The sequence below is a fragment of the Asterias amurensis genome, chromosome 16 (genome assembly GCF_032118995.1).
Source record: "Asterias amurensis chromosome 16, ASM3211899v1".
Lineage (NCBI taxonomy): Eukaryota > Metazoa > Echinodermata > Asteroidea > Forcipulatida > Asteriidae > Asterias > Asterias amurensis.
This window is the reverse complement of record NC_092663.1, coordinates 1,518,712-1,537,256: the sequence shown is the minus strand read 5'-3', so window position 1 is coordinate 1,537,256 and position 18,545 is coordinate 1,518,712. Positions and strand designations below refer to the sequence as shown.

The 18,545-nt window shown below is 38.0% G+C and overlaps 1 protein-coding gene across 3 annotated transcripts; it reads left to right on the top strand.

Annotated features, from left to right (window-relative positions):
- The first annotated feature begins 154 nt into the window (after window positions 1-154).
- LOC139948717 (uncharacterized) lies at window positions 155-17,434 on the top strand. Of its 3 annotated transcripts, XR_011787472.1 has the most exons (11): window positions 155-321; window positions 7,138-7,265; window positions 7,864-8,010; window positions 8,571-8,720; window positions 9,903-10,003; window positions 10,988-11,111; window positions 12,372-12,548; window positions 13,420-13,563; window positions 14,091-14,333; window positions 16,699-16,773; window positions 17,328-17,434. XR_011787472.1 is itself a non-coding variant. In XM_071946989.1 (10 exons), exons 1-9 carry the CDS (start codon window positions 252-254, stop codon window positions 14,331-14,333), a joined length of 1,284 nt encoding a protein of 427 aa, XP_071803090.1. In that variant the 5' UTR covers window positions 155-251; the 3' UTR covers window positions 16,699-16,830. The 3 variants fall into 3 exon arrangements, 2 of the variants coding, with proteins under 2 accessions (XP_071803090.1, XP_071803089.1); XM_071946989.1 differs by lacking the exon at window positions 17,328-17,434 and having other exon boundaries at window positions 16,699-16,830; XM_071946988.1 differs by lacking the exons at window positions 16,699-16,773; window positions 17,328-17,434 and having other exon boundaries at window positions 14,091-16,132.
- Window positions 17,435-18,545: the final 1,111 nt, after the last annotated feature.

Sequence of the window (18,545 nt, the reverse complement as noted above, 5' to 3'; positions counted from 1 at the left end):
AAATAATTATTAAACAAATTTGAACCAGAAAAGTTCCAATGGGATCTGTTTCATCTGTGTTTGGCCTGGGGGAAAACTACGTGGAATTTAATAATACTGAACGAGGATGGGGTCATCTACCGTCACGTAAGGTCAATCAGTTCCACACGTGTTAAGCTGCTGAGCAGACGTGTCGAAATTTTTGTCTGAAAACTGTGAGAGTTTTGAAAGATAATTTGTTGTACTTGTCTGTTATTTGGATTTAGATTATAATGGGAGGAACGAGCAAAGTGAAGGGAAGGAGAAGGTCAAAGAGAGGGAGCACACGAGGAGACAGAAAAGGTAAATATATTTCCTTAAAACATTTGGCGTATGTTGCGCTTCTTTGACTTTTTTCTTGTGCAGTTAAATTTTATTTGCCATGTTATGTTTGGATTTTTGGAGTTGCGAGGTACCGGTCGCGCGCTGCGCCGCGCAACTCACAGCCCTCATGACCATGCACAGCAATTATTTATGTTTGTTCTAAGATATTGTTCTTGCAAGCTGTGCGGTTGTGCAATATGTGTTGCACAGGTTTTCATTACATTTACTTATTTTAATGCTTGTTTATAAAATGTAAAGTTTTTCACAAAATTAATTAAATTGTGTATTTTTTGGTGTAATGCATATGGAATCTTTTATTGGATAACTTTCCGTATGGCGCCACCACTTTTTCACTCATTTTTACAAAAAGGGATATCTCATTGAGGTAAATTAGATACTATATTATTTCATATCGAATGAAAAAGTGGTGGCGCCATACGGAAACTTTTCCCTTTTATTGGATAAGTTTCCGTATGGCACCACCATTTTTTTATTTGATATGAAATAATTGCACTTATCTGAATAAATTTACCTCAGTGAGACATATATCCCTTTGTATTAACAAATGAGTTAAAAAAGTGGTGGCGTGAGACGTTGACAGAAACATATCCTTTTTATTTTGCACTTCAGTTGAAGTCACCTGGAAGTGGTATTTTGTCAAAATAAAGCTTTTGTCACTTAAATATGTGTTTTGATGAGTGGAATATGAATAAACAATTAACTAAGGTAAAATTAGTTTCCATGTATGATGTTATTCACAAATTTGAAGAGAATAAAACAACCCGTAAGGGCGCTGTTCGTGACATCAATCGAGGCGCGATGAATCGCATGCAGTGCCAACACAAGATAGTGACGCTTGGCGCAAGCTAAAAACATGCCCTCAAAGTTGAAACATTACCTGATTTTTTTCACGTTAGGTAAATGCTCCTTTAGGTTCATTACGTCTTTCAGGTACCTTCTTCGGCTTCCCCACACATGTAGCTGCACAAGGAAGAGACGGCGGACCGGACCACTTTGCAAACTGACCCCATCTTTAGTTGTTTTGCTGCATCCAGCAGCAATACACCTGGTCGACATTGTCAGAAAAATGCAAGAAAAGTACTTTTTCGAAAGGTACAAACTCACGACTAGGACTTGAATGTACTTGCACATACGTACGTACGTACGTGTTTTCAATGTGCGTTCGTGGCAAAGTCTGCCTCAATTGACGTCACAAAAGGGGTAGGCGGAGTCACCCCCACACAATTTTTTTTTTTTTTCTTTTTTTTTTTTTACATATGAATCGTTAAAAACAATTTCTAAAAAAATTATTTTATTGTTCAGAAACATAAACTCTAATGTTTGAAGAGAAAAAAAATCTATTTCCAGGTGATTATAAATTAACTAACCCTTCTTAACAAATTTTCATTTACACTTTCAACTTATCGCAGACATCTTCTCAACGAAACCCAGGTTGGACTCCTCCGTTGCAGGAAATGCGATAGATTCCAGGTTATAAAGGTCCTGCAGCCGATTTTACGAAACTCTAGGATTAATCCTAACTCGAGTTAGGACGAGTAACCCGTCCTAACTTAGGATGGGTTCAATTCTTCCTATGTATTTGGATGTGGGACTCAACTCGTCCTAAGTCCTGAGATTAATCCTAACTTAGGAAGAGTATGGTGAAATCGACGGCTGCACCATTGTGTAAAAATTTACAACATTTAAAAAAATATTTGTACTTACATGTTACTCAGAAAGCCGACTCACAGGACGTCAATGCAGTGGCACTGACTGACGTCCTACCAGGGCCAGTTCTTAACTATCAAAGGTCTAGCCAAAATGTAGCAATTTTGAACCTAATATAATACACTAAATGCTTTGAACTGCTTAATGCTTTGTAAGTAAAAAGCTGAACACGTAATTTTAACCAGATGCTGAGATTTTGCATGATTAGGCCCTACTTTTTCTAATCAAACAAAATTAAGGTGCAAGTTAGTTTAAACTGAGTGAACTCAACATTTCAAACTGGAGATTTCTTATGTTTTAAGTTTTAACCTAAAATAGTGAAAATCTTACAATGTATTGAAATCGAAGGAAACCATTCACAACAATGTAGATGTTCTGCATGAAGTTGGTAATCGGTGAAAAAAAACCAAAAAACATTCACATTCCCAACATTGTACACACCTGCGTGTAAATTAATTGCTGAAAACACACACGAGTTTGTTGGTACATTGTCCCAGAGAGGGACATATTGACTTATCATAGATGAAATGCAATGCATTGTCAGGGTTATTAATAATTTTGTATGTGTACAATCATGACAATTTATCCGCACAACTAGGATTGTATAGCCTGTGTCAACCACAGTATTTCATGTATTTGCGCTCCAGTGTGAAAACATGGCAGAGTTCTTACAATGCACCATGTAAGCTAGAGTATCAGCTACTACAACATGTACAATGTATGTAGCAGATTGGGTAGTTCTTAAGTAAATTGTGGGGGGGGGGGGTGGGGGCGTGGCGAATTTCACACCAAAAATCAACAGTAAACACCAAGTAGAAAACACAGGAATGAGATTGTTCAGACTGAATTCAGACTTTATAATTATGTCGGCCTGGTGAAGAAAACCAGGCAATATTTTTTTTTTTCCACAAATAAAGAAATCCTGCTCATTGGTCTACTTCTCTGGTGCTTTGGATACTGTTTCCAAAAGCTCCTTGGAATCTATAACCCCGGGGGTTACCAAACGGTAGACATGCCATTATTTCAACATATACCTTTGGATTTGTATCCAAGTTTCAGACTTTTTCATAAGTAACAACTCTCTCTCTGGGAGAAAATGTAATGCATAATGCATTAGCGTGATGAGTTGCTGGCCAATAAGAAGCCACAATTACTTGCATGACGTCACAAGAACATTCGATGTAAATTCGTTACATTTTCTCCCACCAAAATCGTTGACAAATGTAAAGAAAAACATAAGGCCCCCAAAACGAGTTGGTAAAGGCGCTTTGCGGCTTCGCCGCTCGCGGTGATAGTCTTTTTTCGTGCGTTATATTTTTGGGGCTGTGCGTGCTATCCGGTGTGCCGCGTGCGCCTTGACTAAAGGCTACTAGGACCCCTGTTTACATCCTGTTGGGGGCACTGTAAACATATAATGTGGAATGAGCTTTCAGTTCCTATGACTTTGTGGGTTTTCCAGGAGTAATTCTCGTGGGGTTTTCCTCCCACATCTTAAGCTGAAACTTCCTCCCCCTGTCTTCTCTCCTAGGGTTCTTTGCAAATTCAATTCCGCCTCTGGCCGTGACTTTTGAAATGTTTTCAATGAAGCTATAATTTAAACCAACTGATAGAGTATGGTGATTAATTTTGCCTCCCTGACAATCATTGCATACGCAAAAAGATTAAATTACTTAACTAAATTTCCCATTGGGGAGGTTTTGTTTAACATTTAAAAAACAATTATTTCCCAGCTTGGATTTATTTTCAGACTGTTATCAGTTCTGCACAAAACATTTATTTTGCTCAGTATTTTTAGGAAGTTGATCCCTGGATCCCTAATTTAACAATTAACACAATCTGGTAATTGGTAATTCAACACCAACTTGTATTAACTTTGATATAAAAGATGATTTTTCTGGACACCTGCTAATTAACTTTCTTGGTGTATGCAGGCTTGAGAGTGTGAAAAAGAGTATTGGTTACATTTACATGGTTGAATTTGAGAGGAATAAGACCACAGGGCTTGTAGGGGTTATGATTTGTTTACAAGTCTTAATGCATACTTCTTTGAATTACATAATTCTGTTGTTGATTATGATACATACACATACACCAGGTTCTATAGACGCCATAATGTCTTGTGGTTATATTATTATTATTAGGGACCAAAAACCCAATCCAATGCAAGGGTTTGGTCTGAGGTAGGATTTGAACAGGGATCCACAAAGGTGAAAGGCAGGGAAAGAAACCAATGTGCCAACTTGATCCCCAACGGAGGCAACAAAGGTGATTGCCTCCGTGCCAACTGTTCATTGCCTTGGTGCCCTTGCCTGAACTGCCTAGGAGAAAATGCCTCAATTGTTGTGGGGCCCTTGCCCTTTTCATAACGAAGCATACAGGCCTGCACTGGGACTGTGAATTGACTAATGCTTTATATTGGCATCAGGATTACCACCGTGAAGTCCAATAGTTTGAATAATGAGTAAGAGTTACCATAGCAGAGAATGATTTCGTCCAGCAATTTTTGAATAGTAGAGTGAACTTATTTTGTGCACATTTGATGACATTACTGATGATATGTTAGTAGCAACTGATACATTTTGTGTAGCATTTTTAAAGGCAGTGGACACTATTGGTAATTACTCCAAATAATTATTATTAGCATAAAACCTTACTTGATAACAAGTAATGGGGAGAGGTTGATACGTAGTATTAAACATTGTGAGAAATGACTCCCTCTGAAGTGCGTTGTTTTTCGAGGAAGAAGTAATTTTCCACAAATTTGATTTTGAGACCTCAGATTCAGAATGGAGATCTCGAAATCAAGCATCTGAAAGCACACAACTTCGTGTTACAAGGGTGTTTTTTCTTTCATTATTATCTCGCCACTTCAAAGACCAATTGAGCTCAAATTTTCACAGGTTTGCTATTTTATGCATACATGTATGTTGAGATACATTAAGTGAGAAGACTAGTCTTTGACAATTACCAATAGTGTCCAGTGTCTTTAAGGAAAGTTTTCACTAAATAGTGTTGATATTCAGTGTAGTGTTGAATTGTATTAAAAGTGTGAGGATCTTAGTAAATATCCCAAGGGAGTAAAGGCTAGGGCTGTGAACAAATTAGTAACAACATCGGATTGACACAATGCTATGTTTACTCATTGCATGAAAGCATTGAGGCATCACAATTCCCATCTGAAATGTCCACTCTCAAGGATATCTTTAAATCTTCGGAGACAACTTTTATTTTGACAAAATCATACATGAGAAGAAATGAGAGATAAATCTGTAAATTAAGCCACAACGGAGGGTGAGATGTTTTCAAACACCTGATCTCTTGGCCACTAATTGAGAGTTGAACCCCTGGGGCCTTACGTACCATGAATATTAAAGTAGTTGTTTGTGAGTTTTAAAACCTACTGTCAAAACCCTGGGGAATTCTGCAGGAATACATGACAACTTTCCAATTAAAGATAATATTATTGATGGAAATTATGAAGATTTTTCAGGATTTCTTATTTCAGAAGTGGTTCCATGGAGATTTGGTGTACTTTTTAGAGTGTTTCATTATTAAAATGCATTTACTTTGTAGAGATACTAAAGTCGAAACCAACTAATGCATGAAACACAACTTTCTAAGTGGTGTTGGAATGTATTTACTTTTCAATTAATAAATCCACATTTACAAGTTAAGTCTAGTACATATAACTGAAATTATCTTCTTTCCAATAACAGGAACTTTTAGACTAATTCGTCAAAGGCTGACGTTGGTAAAGTTAATAATTATTGCCTGTCAAAAAGCAATTGTCTCCAAACTTGGTGTTTATGTCTCTTTTCCGTACTGGTCTTTTACAAAACATTCTGGTCCAGTTTACATTTTGAGCTACAAGAGCCCAACGTTCTTGTGGATTTCCTCCCAAATTCCACCCAAATTTGAGGCCCAAACTCAATGTGAACGGGCCGTTATTATTATTAATATTTATTCGGCCATTTTACAATGTACAAACAATACTTGTAACTGCAAATAAAATTGTTGTTAAAGGAACAAAATAAAATATACATGTTAAACAGAACTACTTGTAGGCATACAGGCTAAATAGCAACTAAGATGACTGACATACATGTAAGGTTAGGATACAAAAAGGAACATGTAGGGAATTAGGGACAGAGACAACTGGGCCTGGGCGAATTATTTGAATATCCGGTTAATGGCGAATAGGTTTTCCTATCCGTAACCGCGAATGCCTTTTTTTTTAACCGGATATCCGCATAGGGCGCGAATACCTATTTATAAACCGGATAGTTCTGTAATTACAACCAAGTAACCGGATATTCTTTAATATCAGAATATCCGCGGACGTCGGGCGACAACTGATATGAATGTTTTGTCTGAATCCTTATGAAACTTCTATTAAGACAGCATAAAACAGCATAAATTAAGTATTTAACTATGCTCACCTCCGTGATGAGTTAAACAATGACATTTCTGACGTAATTTGTTCAAAGATTACGAAAGTTTTCCTTCACGTAGAGTCAATCACGATCAAAAGAAAAAGCAAATCGCCATCTTTAAATTAGATCCGGTTATTTTTATGAATGAACCGAGTGACACTGTCTAAAACTAATATCAATCCGCCCATACGATCTCATTCACAAACGAACAGCGCCCTCTAGCGGCAAAAACAAATGTTTTTTTAAATTTTTTTAAATTTTTTTTTAATAGCGCCCTCTAGCGGCGAAAAAAACCTTTTCGAATATCCGGTTAATTTCGGATATTAGGCCAGCGGTATCCGTATATAAAAATTTCACTATTCGCCCAGCACTAGAGACAACCCATTTCAAGCCAGCCAGGATAAACAAAAGATTACCTAAGCACTGTGACCCGCCAGCCTGTCAGTCCATACATATTTTCAAGGTAAAACATCACTTATTAGCAAACTTGTTGTCTTCCATTGGTTCGTTTTGAAGTGATGCCCAAAATAAACTTTGTGTGTAGATTTTGTGATTACAAATAAATCACTTCACTCAGAAACATAAACTTTGTATTATAGATTTTGATGGATTTTTATTGATTTCATTTTAACAGCTCTGACTGAGTTACCCAAGGAGCCTAAGAAGAATCCACAGGGCAAGCAAAGTAGACGGAAGAGCCAGGATAAAGAAACTGAGACACAGTCTAAAATTAATTACTCTGTCAGGCAGCTCTTATCACAGGTGAGACAAAGAAATTATAATAAAATGTCAAAGGTCAAATGCATGGATGACACAGAATTTAAATAGCAGAAAAGGGTTACCAGGCATGCAGTTTAAAATGAGGATAACTGGTACCGTTGTGTTGTAAAATTTTCTGATAATTTGGGGTTGAAAAAATATCTACGTTCGGAGGTGACAGTCAGAAGCCATACAACTGTTTACTGACATAATCACACCCAAGTTTGTGATACAACCTTGGAAGCAGCAGCTAAGAGCGGCTGCCAAGGGATCACCTGAAGTGGATGTTTTCCTATAGCAGATAGCTTGTTATTAGGTCATGAGGTGATCTGCTGATTTACTTCCCGTATTTTTGCGATCATAGAAACTGGATAACAACTTGGATAATTTTCGCTGAGCAATTTCCTCTGACAACCGACAGAGTATGTACTTTCCAAAATGTTGAGTCTTCCAGTTCTCAAATTTTGATATGTTAATTTCGTCTTCTTTTTAATACCAAGATACATTTCTGTTGTCTCGGTCCAGTGGGTTGTTGACTGAGCAGACTGAGGGATCACACTCTCAGAACAGTTAAGATTAAAACATTTATTTTATTTTACAGGCCACAGACTGCATGGACACATTTAACTATGAGCTGGCACAGAAGTTCCTCCAGAGGGCCATTGAGGTCGAACCAGACAATCTTCAGGTTCTAGAATGTTCCGGCAATCTCCTCATAGAAGTTGGCGAACTAGAGAAGGCAAAACAAATATCCTTTCAGTAAATCAAGGTGGCATAAAAAGAACCAATCCATATTTTCGCACTTTCAGGAATAAAAGCGCCCTGAGGCAGTCAGAAATATGCTCAATCGGTTAATAATAAATTGACTTGGTCATGGGACAAGAAGTTCAAGCTACCCAACTCAGTTTTTACAAACTCTTCAAGTTAATGTTTTCAGGGTGGGGCTCATGTTAAGTAAAATTAATTTGTTCCTCATTTCAGGATTTTCTCAAAGCCTCCTTGAGCCGTCAGGTTTTCTTGAAGAAGTAAAGCAGTCACCAGTGTGTCCATCCTGGGCCCAACTTCATGACTCTACTTGTAGTCGAATTTTGCACTTCAATCATCATTCTCCGCACGCATGTCGGACCTTATTTGTCGGACCTTCGTTGCGTTGTAATTGGTCAATATGCAATGGGGCTTAGTGGATCGGTCGATTAGAGGGACCCAGATCCGAAAGTTTTTTTTTTTTCCAGGAATTTTGAACGTCTCTCTTATCTCATATCTGAATATTGTTGAAATATTGAAGTTGTCCTTAATTATTGATTCTACTGTTTTGGACGTGCAATAACCCTGTCACCTGACGCGGGTCACTCCAAGTACATGTATATGGGTCAGCTATTTGAAGGGGATGAAGCTGTGGAGTACTTCAAGACCGGGATTGAACTCATGAAGAAAGAGAAGGAGAGACAAGAGAAGGAGGTAAGTGAAGTAGAAGGACTGTCTGATATTCTCCTTCCTGCCAAGAACCACTGTGGAACCAGAGTGTCATGGCCAAGTGGTTAAGAACTTTGAAATCAAGTTCTGGTGGTTAAGTCTTCGAGTGAGGGTTCAAATCTCGGTTGTGACACTTGTGTCCTTGAGCAAGATACTTTACTATAATTGCTTCTATTCTAGATAACTATATTTCAAAACCTCCCCAAAAAGCATCAGTGCTCAGTTTCATAAAGCCTGTAAGCACACAAACTTGCTAAGCACAAAATACTTTTGCTTAGCAAAAACAGGTTATCAGCAAGAGCGTCATACAGTTACCACTGCTGCAACTGGTACCCGGTCATTTGTTGCTTAGCCAAGAAAACTGTAAAGCTACCGATCCTGTATAATACCTTCAAGGTATACACGTACAGAGACTTAAAACAGATACGCATACAAAGTTTTCTCATCACAGAACTATTTAAGCAGAAACTGCCACCCAGTCGTGTTGATCATATTGTTGAGCCATTATTTTTGTGCCCAACGAAACTTTAATAGTACAATATTTTTTTTCTTTCTATTAAACAGTTTTTATGCAAAAACAAGTGTTGTTTTGTCAAAGGCAGGTTGTTGTTGTCAATTGAAGCTATATAAGGGAAGAGTGTTTTGTGATTTGCATTTTGTTGACACGTTGAAGTTATTTACAGCACTGTATTGCATTAAGATAATCCCTCGGGCAAATATTCAATCCCCATAAAGCCAATGAACCTGTTTATTTCTCCTTAATTGTGTTTTCCTGAAGCCTTGCAATTATTCTTGTTTAAAGCCATTGGACACTTTCGGTACAGAAAAAAAATTGAAAGTTCACAGATTTACAAATAACTTACAGGGTTTGCAGAAGGTACTGGTGAAAGACTTCCCTTGAAATATTATTCCATGAAATGCTTTACTTTTTGAGAAGACATCAAAACAATATCAATTCTCGATATCGAGAATTACGGATATTTTTTAAACACATGTCATGACACGGCGAATCGTGCAGAAACAAGGGTGGGTTTTCCAGTTATTTTCTCCCGACTTCGCTGACCGATTGAGCCTAAATTAATCTGTGCACCAAAGGGTGTAAGGGGAAAACAAAATAATTCAAAGCTTAAACTTACAATGTGCCTCAATGTTTTTCGTTTTTCCTAGCCTGAAGCAGCATGTGCCGACGATAAAACAACAGTTGTAACAAATGGAGACATTGCTAGTGCCTACTGCTCCATGGCGGAAGTCTACCTCACAGATTCATGGTAAGTGTAAGCACTGTCGACCTAAATCCTATGATTGCGGCAAGGTTCCTCAGGACTGGCAGATCTAGCCCCTATATTCAAGAAGGGTGACCGCAGTGAAACCTCCAACTACATGTATATATTAATTTTGGTTTTTACCCTTACACCGATGTGTGTTAGCACTGTATAATCAGTACTCTCCCCGAATCCTGCGAACAAATATCACAGGCATGTTACTCGGGTGGGATTCGAACCCACGACCCTTGCAATTCTAGAGCAGTGTCTTACTAACTAGACTACCGAGGTTGCCCGGTAGATACATGTATATACACTCATTAGCTCTACGCAGTTGTGTTTTTTCTTGTACTTATTTACCAAGCACAACTCAGGCCTGTATCAGGCATGTCAGGGGTTGAAGTTAAGTGTATTTTCTTGGTAGTCAGCAGGGCTAGTCACCCAGACATGTTAGTAGCCCGATGTGCACACGATGTTTAATGACATTGGCTTTAGAGACGATGTTGTTTGCAGCCTTCATGCAGCCGAGCGGTTGAGAGCACCAAATTAAAACTCTGTTGTGTCTGATCAGCAGAGTGTGGGTTCGAAGCCCCAGCCGTGACACTTGTGTCCTTGAGCAAGACACTTAACCATTGTTTCATCCTTCGGATGAACTGTAAAGCTGTTGGTCCCATGTGTTGTGTAATGCATCTAAAAGAACACAGTGCCATTATCAAAAAGACTGGGGGTTCGCCCTAGAGTTCCTGGCTGTGGCTGCTGCTGAATGCGCCGTAGCACCTTGTGAACCCTTAAGGTGCTAAATAATCTAGGGTCTCAGAATTCATCACTGCAATAGCTATCTTTCTGAAAGTTTGTATATACTCAGCGCATTGAGTACCTTGTTTGGTAGATACGTGCTCTATATAAGACTTTTATATTATTATTTTTGTTATTATTATATCTCCGACCTGTAGAATTATAACTCCGTCTTGACCAATCTTTTTTTTTCAGTCTTGCGGCAGATGCAGAGGAACGCTGCAAAGAGTGTTTGGAGAAGGCCATTGAGACTGATAAAGACAGCGCAGAGGCGTATCAAATCATGGCTAGCTACTGGCTGAGCAAAGACGATAAAGAGGTAAGCGCTTCACCTAGTATTGAATTAAAATCAGTAAGGTAAAATGTGTATTTGGTTTGAAATATTGAGAACAAATAAGAACTCACTCCGAGGTAGTGAAGTTAATAATGAGAAGTCCTCTTGATCCACTGAGTGAAAAGTAGTAGTCCTTGCCGATTTACCACTCTCTGCCCACTTATTAGTTAAAGGAACACGTTGCCTTGGATCGGTCGAGTTGGTCTTTGAAAAGCGTTTGTAACCGTTTTTTTATAAAATGCATATGGGTAGAAAGATGTTGTAAAAGTAGAATACAATGATCCACACAAACATGCCTCGAAATTGCGTGGTTTTCCTTTTACTTCGTCGACTAACACGTCGGCCATTTATGGGGGTCAAAATTTTGACTCCCATAAATGGCCGACCATGTTAGTTCGCACAGTAGAAGGAACACCACGCAATTTCGAGGCAAACTTGTGTGGATCATTGTATTCTACTTTCAAAACATCTTTCCAACCATATGCATTTTATAAAAAACGGTTACAAACGCTTTTGTTTTGACCAACTCGTCCGATCCAAGGCAACGTGTTCCTTTAATAAGGAGGACAGTTCTTTTCAGAACTGAGAAGTTTCCCGAATTCCCCCGAATCTACTCCGCGGTAGAAGAATAATATAGAGAGACAATTTCTCAAACGAACTTAATCTACCCAGCAAGTAGATACACACATGGTAAGACATCTGGGCCATACTTCATGCCGAATTCTGCGCTCACGATCACCATGCTCCGCTTACGTGCAAGCGCCGAATTTCTATGTAAGCGTAGAATGCCTAGTAACGAGGAGTATGCACGCGCAGAAGCCAAAATTCCCTGCTAACCTGTGAAATATGCTTGTCATAATTATAGAATTTCCTGCTTTTGTAAGCACCGATTCTGTGCTTATGGTAAGCAGAGCCATGAAATTGGGCCCAGCCGTCGATTTCACCAAACTCTTCCTTATTTAGGATTAATCATAGGACTTATGGCGAGTCCAAACCCTCCACTGTAGTATGCAGACCTCAAGATTAATCCCGAGTTAGGACGAGTTACTCTTCCTGACTCGTGATAGGATTAATCCTAGCATTTCGTGAAAGTGGCTGCTAGTCTTTGAATGTTACAAATGCCTCAAATCCAAAATAAATTCAACATGTTAAAATATATATTTGGTTTGACGCTGTTCTGATCTTTAAACAGATTTCAATGTTTTTCATAATCTAAACTTGATACTTATTTTTACACACTTCCAGAAAGCCAAAAAGTTTATCGAGCAGAGTCTATCCCTATGGTTACCAAAGATGAAAGCTATTGAAGAGGACGAGTTGAGCTCAGATGGACCGACCTTTGACCCCTTGAACCCCTGTTCAATGACCTACCAGAATAGGATCGGTACAGCCAAGATTCTGATGGAATTAGAGATGAATGAAGTAAGAAATCTTTGTCTTCAAACAAAACCACGGTAAACTTCGGCACCCGTCATACAAGTCGCATTGCCAAGAAATTGTCAAAACATTATTTATGTTTCGATGTATAAAGCCCGGTTCATGCTTCTTGTGAAGCAAATTTTCTCACAATTGGAAGGGGAGTGCGTACCGATTATTGCGTCACCAAAATTGGCTTCACATGAAGTATGAACCCAGCTTAGCCACCCAGGGTATATGCTGCAGAAAAGTTTCTTGGGGCCAAAATCAAAGTATACGCCGAAGATTACAGCAAGTTCATTTCCCACCAAACTCACTTTAATCTTAGACAATATTTCTTGAAATTGGAGATGAAAGATTTAGGAGCAACCTTGTTGGTTCCTTAAACCAAAGAAAGCAGAATCTGAAGGCTCTTCTTGGAGCCTCATTGAAGTCTAACTTTAAGAGATTGGTGTCATGTGTAGGTGCTTCCAAATGTTAAAGATCTTAACACCCATCACAATTGTTCAGTGGTTAGACTGCAGGACTTGCAGTCACAAGGTTGTGGGTTCGAATCCATCCAAGCTAACCACTGATTTCACAATGACTAGAATAATGTTGTCGTCTAGTTACTGAATCACAATTTCCTGATGTGTGCAACCCATAATCATAGACATTAAATCAATGTTTGTATGAGAGAGATTGGCTATTGCCGGCTTGGTGTTTATATCCCCCTGTGGGAGTTTGCCGAGTTCTTTTGACAAGAAGATTATCTGAACAAAACAAACCCTGGTCTTGACATCTCAGCAGGAGGGAACCTTTACCCACACTAATATAATGGAATCCTGAGGTGTTCTGGCTTGATATTTTACTTTGATGGTGGGGTTATTTTTAACAGATAGCAGAAGAGATTCTGGAAGGACTGTTACAGGAAGATGATCAAGTTATTCAAGTGTGGTACATGCTGGGCCTGATGAATGTTGAGAAGAAAACGGAGGAAAGTAAAGCGCCGGCAAGGTTCTTCCTCACGATGGCCAAGAAGGTAATGTATTCCTCCTCCCCTCTTCCTGCCCCCTTCCCCCTCTTCCTGCCCCCTTCCCCCTCTTCCTACCCCTTCCCCCTCAAGCCCAGTTCATACTTCCTGCGAATGTGAATGCGAAGAGAATGTTGACGTCAGAAAATTCGCAATGAATTTCGCAGTAGTTCAGCTCTGCTCAACTCACTTGCGAATATTGCTGCGAAAGGATAGTTGTGACCTTCTAATTCACGCCAAATTCGCTTTGCATTCACAGGAAGTAGGAACCAGGCTTTACTCCTCATTGATTCCTGTTTCAATCTCTGCCTACCCAGGAAAAACTCCCATTGAATCCCGTTGGATCCCATTGAATATGTCCCAAATTCCACACCAATCCCATTGAAACCCATTAATCCCATTTAAATTTTCAATGGGTAATATGTAAATTGTGTCAATTGTGTACAGATTAAAAAATAATAAAAAAATCAGATGGTACAATCTTTGTCAATTCCTTGCTCTATGGTCAAATTGTTATTTGTTCTTTCTCGACTCAGTTGTATCTCAAGTTGAGATGTGATGATGAGCCGGTGTTACTCCACACTGAGGAGCTTCTCTCCATCTTAGGACCAGGCGAGGGTCTCGATGAATCTTGGCTCAAGAAACAGGAGGAGTCAGACAGTGATGTAACAGAGGAGGATGTCCTGAGTAGTGAGGATGATTCAGACGATGATGAGGAGAAAGTGATGGACAGGAAGAGGAAAGGGAAGGAGGCGGAAGAGGAGAAGATGGAGCATTAGGTAGGTTGCAGGGTTGAGTTGCCAAATTAATGATTCAAGGCACTGGACACTGTTGGTATTAGCAACAGGGCCCAATTTCATAGAGCTGCTTAAGCAAAAATTTTTGCTTAAGCAAAAATTTCATTGCTTAGTAAAATCAGATTACCGGCCAAGACTCCACTCAATTGTAATGCTAAGTAAACAACAGCTTAATACTAGTCATAAGCAATGTATATGGCAGGAAATTTTGGCCAGTAACATGTGTAAAATAAGCGAGCTATTTTCGTGCTTAAGCAAATTTTTTGCTTAAGCAGCTCTATGAAATTGGCCCCAGGTGACCAAGATTGCACGGTTGCTAGAGGCAGTTCAAATCCTATATTGCAGTAGCAGGTACCGCAACGATTTAATAGATGTTAAGTTTCAGGTCATTGGTTCAAATCTCACCTTGAAACTTGGGAGGGTGAGGAGTATAAAGTGCTTACATAGGTAAAACCAACAATTAATATATGCCAAATGTTATCAAATTTAAAACATACGATTGTAAGGGGCCATGTCACACCGGGCAATTTACAGGCAACCAGTTCCAGGCAATCTCCATGAATGCATTCCCGTTTTAATGTTCACATATAACTATTGTGGATTGTAAGACAAAGTTTGAAAAATTACTCTTGTGCTACCAAAGTGGTCCGGTAGCCTGCGCTGCAGTTGGTTGCCTCCAAGTTGCCTGCAAAAGTTACCTCGTGTGACAAGACCTCAAGTATTGTGCTAGAAGATTCTGATTATCAATTTAGTAATTCCATAATTTGGATAAAATTTTATCCAAAAGGAGTAATGTTCTTTGAGTCCAAAGTTACAACTTAAAGGCACTGGACACTATTGGTAACTCAAAAGAATAGTTATCACAAAAAGTTACTTAATGATGAGCAATGGAGAGCTGTTGTGTGAAACGGCTCCCTCTGAAGTAACGTAGTTTTTGAGAAAGAAGTAGTTTCTCACTAAAATATTTGAATTATATTCGAGACCTCAGCTGAGGTCACAAATTCAAGCATTTGAAAGCGTACAACTTATGCGACAAGGGTGTTTTTTCTTCCATTATTCTAGCACAACTTTGACGACCAATTGAGTTCAAATTTTGGATTGGTTAAATGTTCCAGTGTACCTATAACCATAACATGCCAGACAGTTATCCTAAATCAAACCTGGGGGCAGATGTGATTTCATTGTATATTTGTCTTGGCTCCATGCACAAATATTTATATATTGTATAGAAGTTCTGTAAATTATATATTAAATATGTGTAAGAAAGAAATGTACAGGAAAGCTTGGTAACAGGGAAGGTAAAAATGTTGACGTTACTTTTAGTCAAGTGATTATTTTTAAATTGATTAATACAAACTTCAATGGATTGGGGCTCAGAAATATACCCTACTTATAAAAGTGTGATATATTTAGCATAAATTTGCCAGATGGCAACTTTTTTTTCCAGCATTATTTTGTTTTCTTTTTCTAAAACGCAAGTTTTCAAAGACAAATATTTCTTGCTTATTATTGTAGGTAACTCAACATGAAGTTTTTCTTAAACAAAGTTACAATTGTTTTTCTTTCTGTGCCCAAGCTTATGTGCTCTAGTATAAGACCTTTTCACAATAACGTAAACTTATGCACTTCACTGTCAAGATATTTTTGCCCATTTACAAGATGGCGCTGGTTGCCATGGAAATGTTCATTGTTTGTTAAAATTTTAACTAAAAACCAGTACGGAGTTAAATTCATTTATTTGAGTAATGGTTTTTAGCAATTAATTGCCTTTAATTTTAGGAGTAACAAGTTTTGAGTATTAAATTGTTTATTTGGAATTGTTGAATTTAAAACAATTTAAAAAAGAGGTCTATAGTTGCTTTGAATAATGTTCAGGTCAAATTGGAAATTTTATTTAAATATTCATGAATAAGATAACAGAAGTTTGCATATTCATGAAAAAAGTACTCAACCAAAATTCAAGGCAATTATGTAATACCACATATTCATAGGTAATAACTCGGTGAATTCAAATACTCAAATGGATACTTGAATATTCATAAGACTACTTAAATATTCATGAGGCTTATTCACACAAAGTGGTATATTCAGCAGTATAGTTTATTTCATGTGGATGTTTATAGATTCACTTAAAAGCTTTACGTTTTACAATAAATGTACAATTCATATTCCACCAATAAAATATAACTTAATCTTGCTGGATTACAGAGTTGGGAAGTAAAGATTAAAGAATAAATTTGTAAAGTGAAGTAAATATAATAAATTATATACAATGTCATACAAAGAAAGTATATTTGAAACACATTATTTAACTAACCAGGAATGGCTATGTAAATTTGCTTTGCAGAGGAAGGATTGAAACTGGATTGGAACCACGGACCATTTTATGATACCAAGTGGTCTACATAATGCATTGATCAAGGTACATCATTGTTACTCAGAAGAAACATCATTGTTACTCAGAAGAAACAAATAATAATAGTGGCTTCTTATTTAGCGCTCAAAACCGTCACTCAGTGATGCTCAAAGCGCTTCAACGTTCAGTATTTTCCTGCAAGGTATTGTGGAGCTTGAAGTATGAGACCAATTCTATAGCACCATATAATGGTTTACAAGGTGCTGTGGAGCAATATGTAACCGATCAAACCAGGAACATCAGGGCCAACCATTTCTCTTTTCATGTATTACACAACACACAGGACCAACAGCTTTACGCCCCATCCAAAGTCAAAGCAATAATGGTGAAATGCAAGTGTCTTGCCTAAAGAGACAAGTGTCATGACTGGGACTTGAACCCACCCTCTGCTGATCAGAAACACCAGAGCTTGAGTTGGCCACGATATGCCACCTTGAGTCGATGGTTTTAAACTTAAGGAGCAAGAAAGACATATAACTGATTTTATTCGTACTATTTTTGAGAAATCTGAACATTCATGTGATCAATTAAGTTATGCTAGTTATATTCATTCTCTTTAGGGATAAGAGAACTCAGGAAGAGTTTTGACTTAGAGAACCGAAGACAAGATTTGATTCAGAAAACAAGAAGAGTCTTTCAGACTGCACGCACTTTCACCAGCCCAAAGTAAGCTTTCAAAACATTGTGTTGTGTTGATAGTTTTGAAATTTTTTAAGAATGTACAATTTCAACAACAGATTTATGAAGAGGTTGAAACAACAAAGGGCTTTGCATCTTAAATATTTATTAATTTAAAGGCTGTGGACACTATTGGTAATTATTTAAAATAATTATGAGCATAAAACCTTACTTGGTAACGAGCAATGGGAGAGGTTGATAGTATAAAACATTGTGAGAAACGGCTCGCTCTGAAGTAACGTAGTTTTCAAGATTATTTTAATTTTCCATAAGTTTGATTTTGAGACCTCAAGTTTAGAATTCGAGGTCTCGAAATCAAGCATCTGAAGGCACACAACTTCGCGTGACAAAGGTGTTTTTTCTTTCATAGTTATCTCGCAACTTCAACGACCAATTGAGCTCAAATTTCACAGGTTTGTTATTTTATGCATATGTTGAGATACACCAAGTGAGACGACTGGTCTTTGACAATTACCAATAGTGTCCAGTGTCTTTCAAGAACAACTAGCTCCAAAATTATATTTTACAAGTTCAAAATTAAACTTGCCACCAAGAAATTTTTATGGCATAGCGTTAAAAACAGGTTCACATGACATTGCAGTGTTTTGCAGATATTTTTTAGGCAAATACTTCCTTCGAATTCAAAGGTTAGTCCTTTTTCATCCGGTTAAGCTTAAAGCTTAAGAACTATGTTGAGGTTATTATTTCTTATATATCTTGCAAGTTCTTTGAGTTTTGCACTTGCATTTGTCCATACAGCTTTTGTGTGAACTCTTATTGGTGACTTTTGTGGGCAATAGGTGGTAGGTTGAACCCCAAATGTAGACTTAACTCAAGGCTGACTTTGTCAAGTCCTTGTTTGTATAAATATCAACTGTATGCACTCCACCTTAAAACATTGCAGATTGATCTCAGAATATTGTTGTGCGCCCTCGCTCACCAGGATTGTGCCAATCAACTTGGTATAATCTGTTTGCGATAACCATCTCACAGGATTGGCAATTGACACTTTCTTCAGGGTGCATGTTTAAAAAGCTTGAATGTTAACTGACTAAAACCCCATTGACTTGTCCACTCTGCATGCATTGTACCTACAATGG

Coding starts and splice junctions, on each gene's coding strand:
- LOC139948717 (XM_071946989.1), top strand. CDS start 252: ATGGGAGGAACGAGCAAAGTGAAGGGAAGGAGAAGGTCAAAGAGAGGG. Junction 10,004..10,987: donor GTCTACCTCACAGATTCATG/GTAAGTGTAAGC, acceptor TTTTTTTTTCAG/TCTTGCGGCAGATGCAGAGG. Junction 11,112..12,371: donor TGAGCAAAGACGATAAAGAG/GTAAGCGCTTCA, acceptor ACACACTTCCAG/AAAGCCAAAAAGTTTATCGA.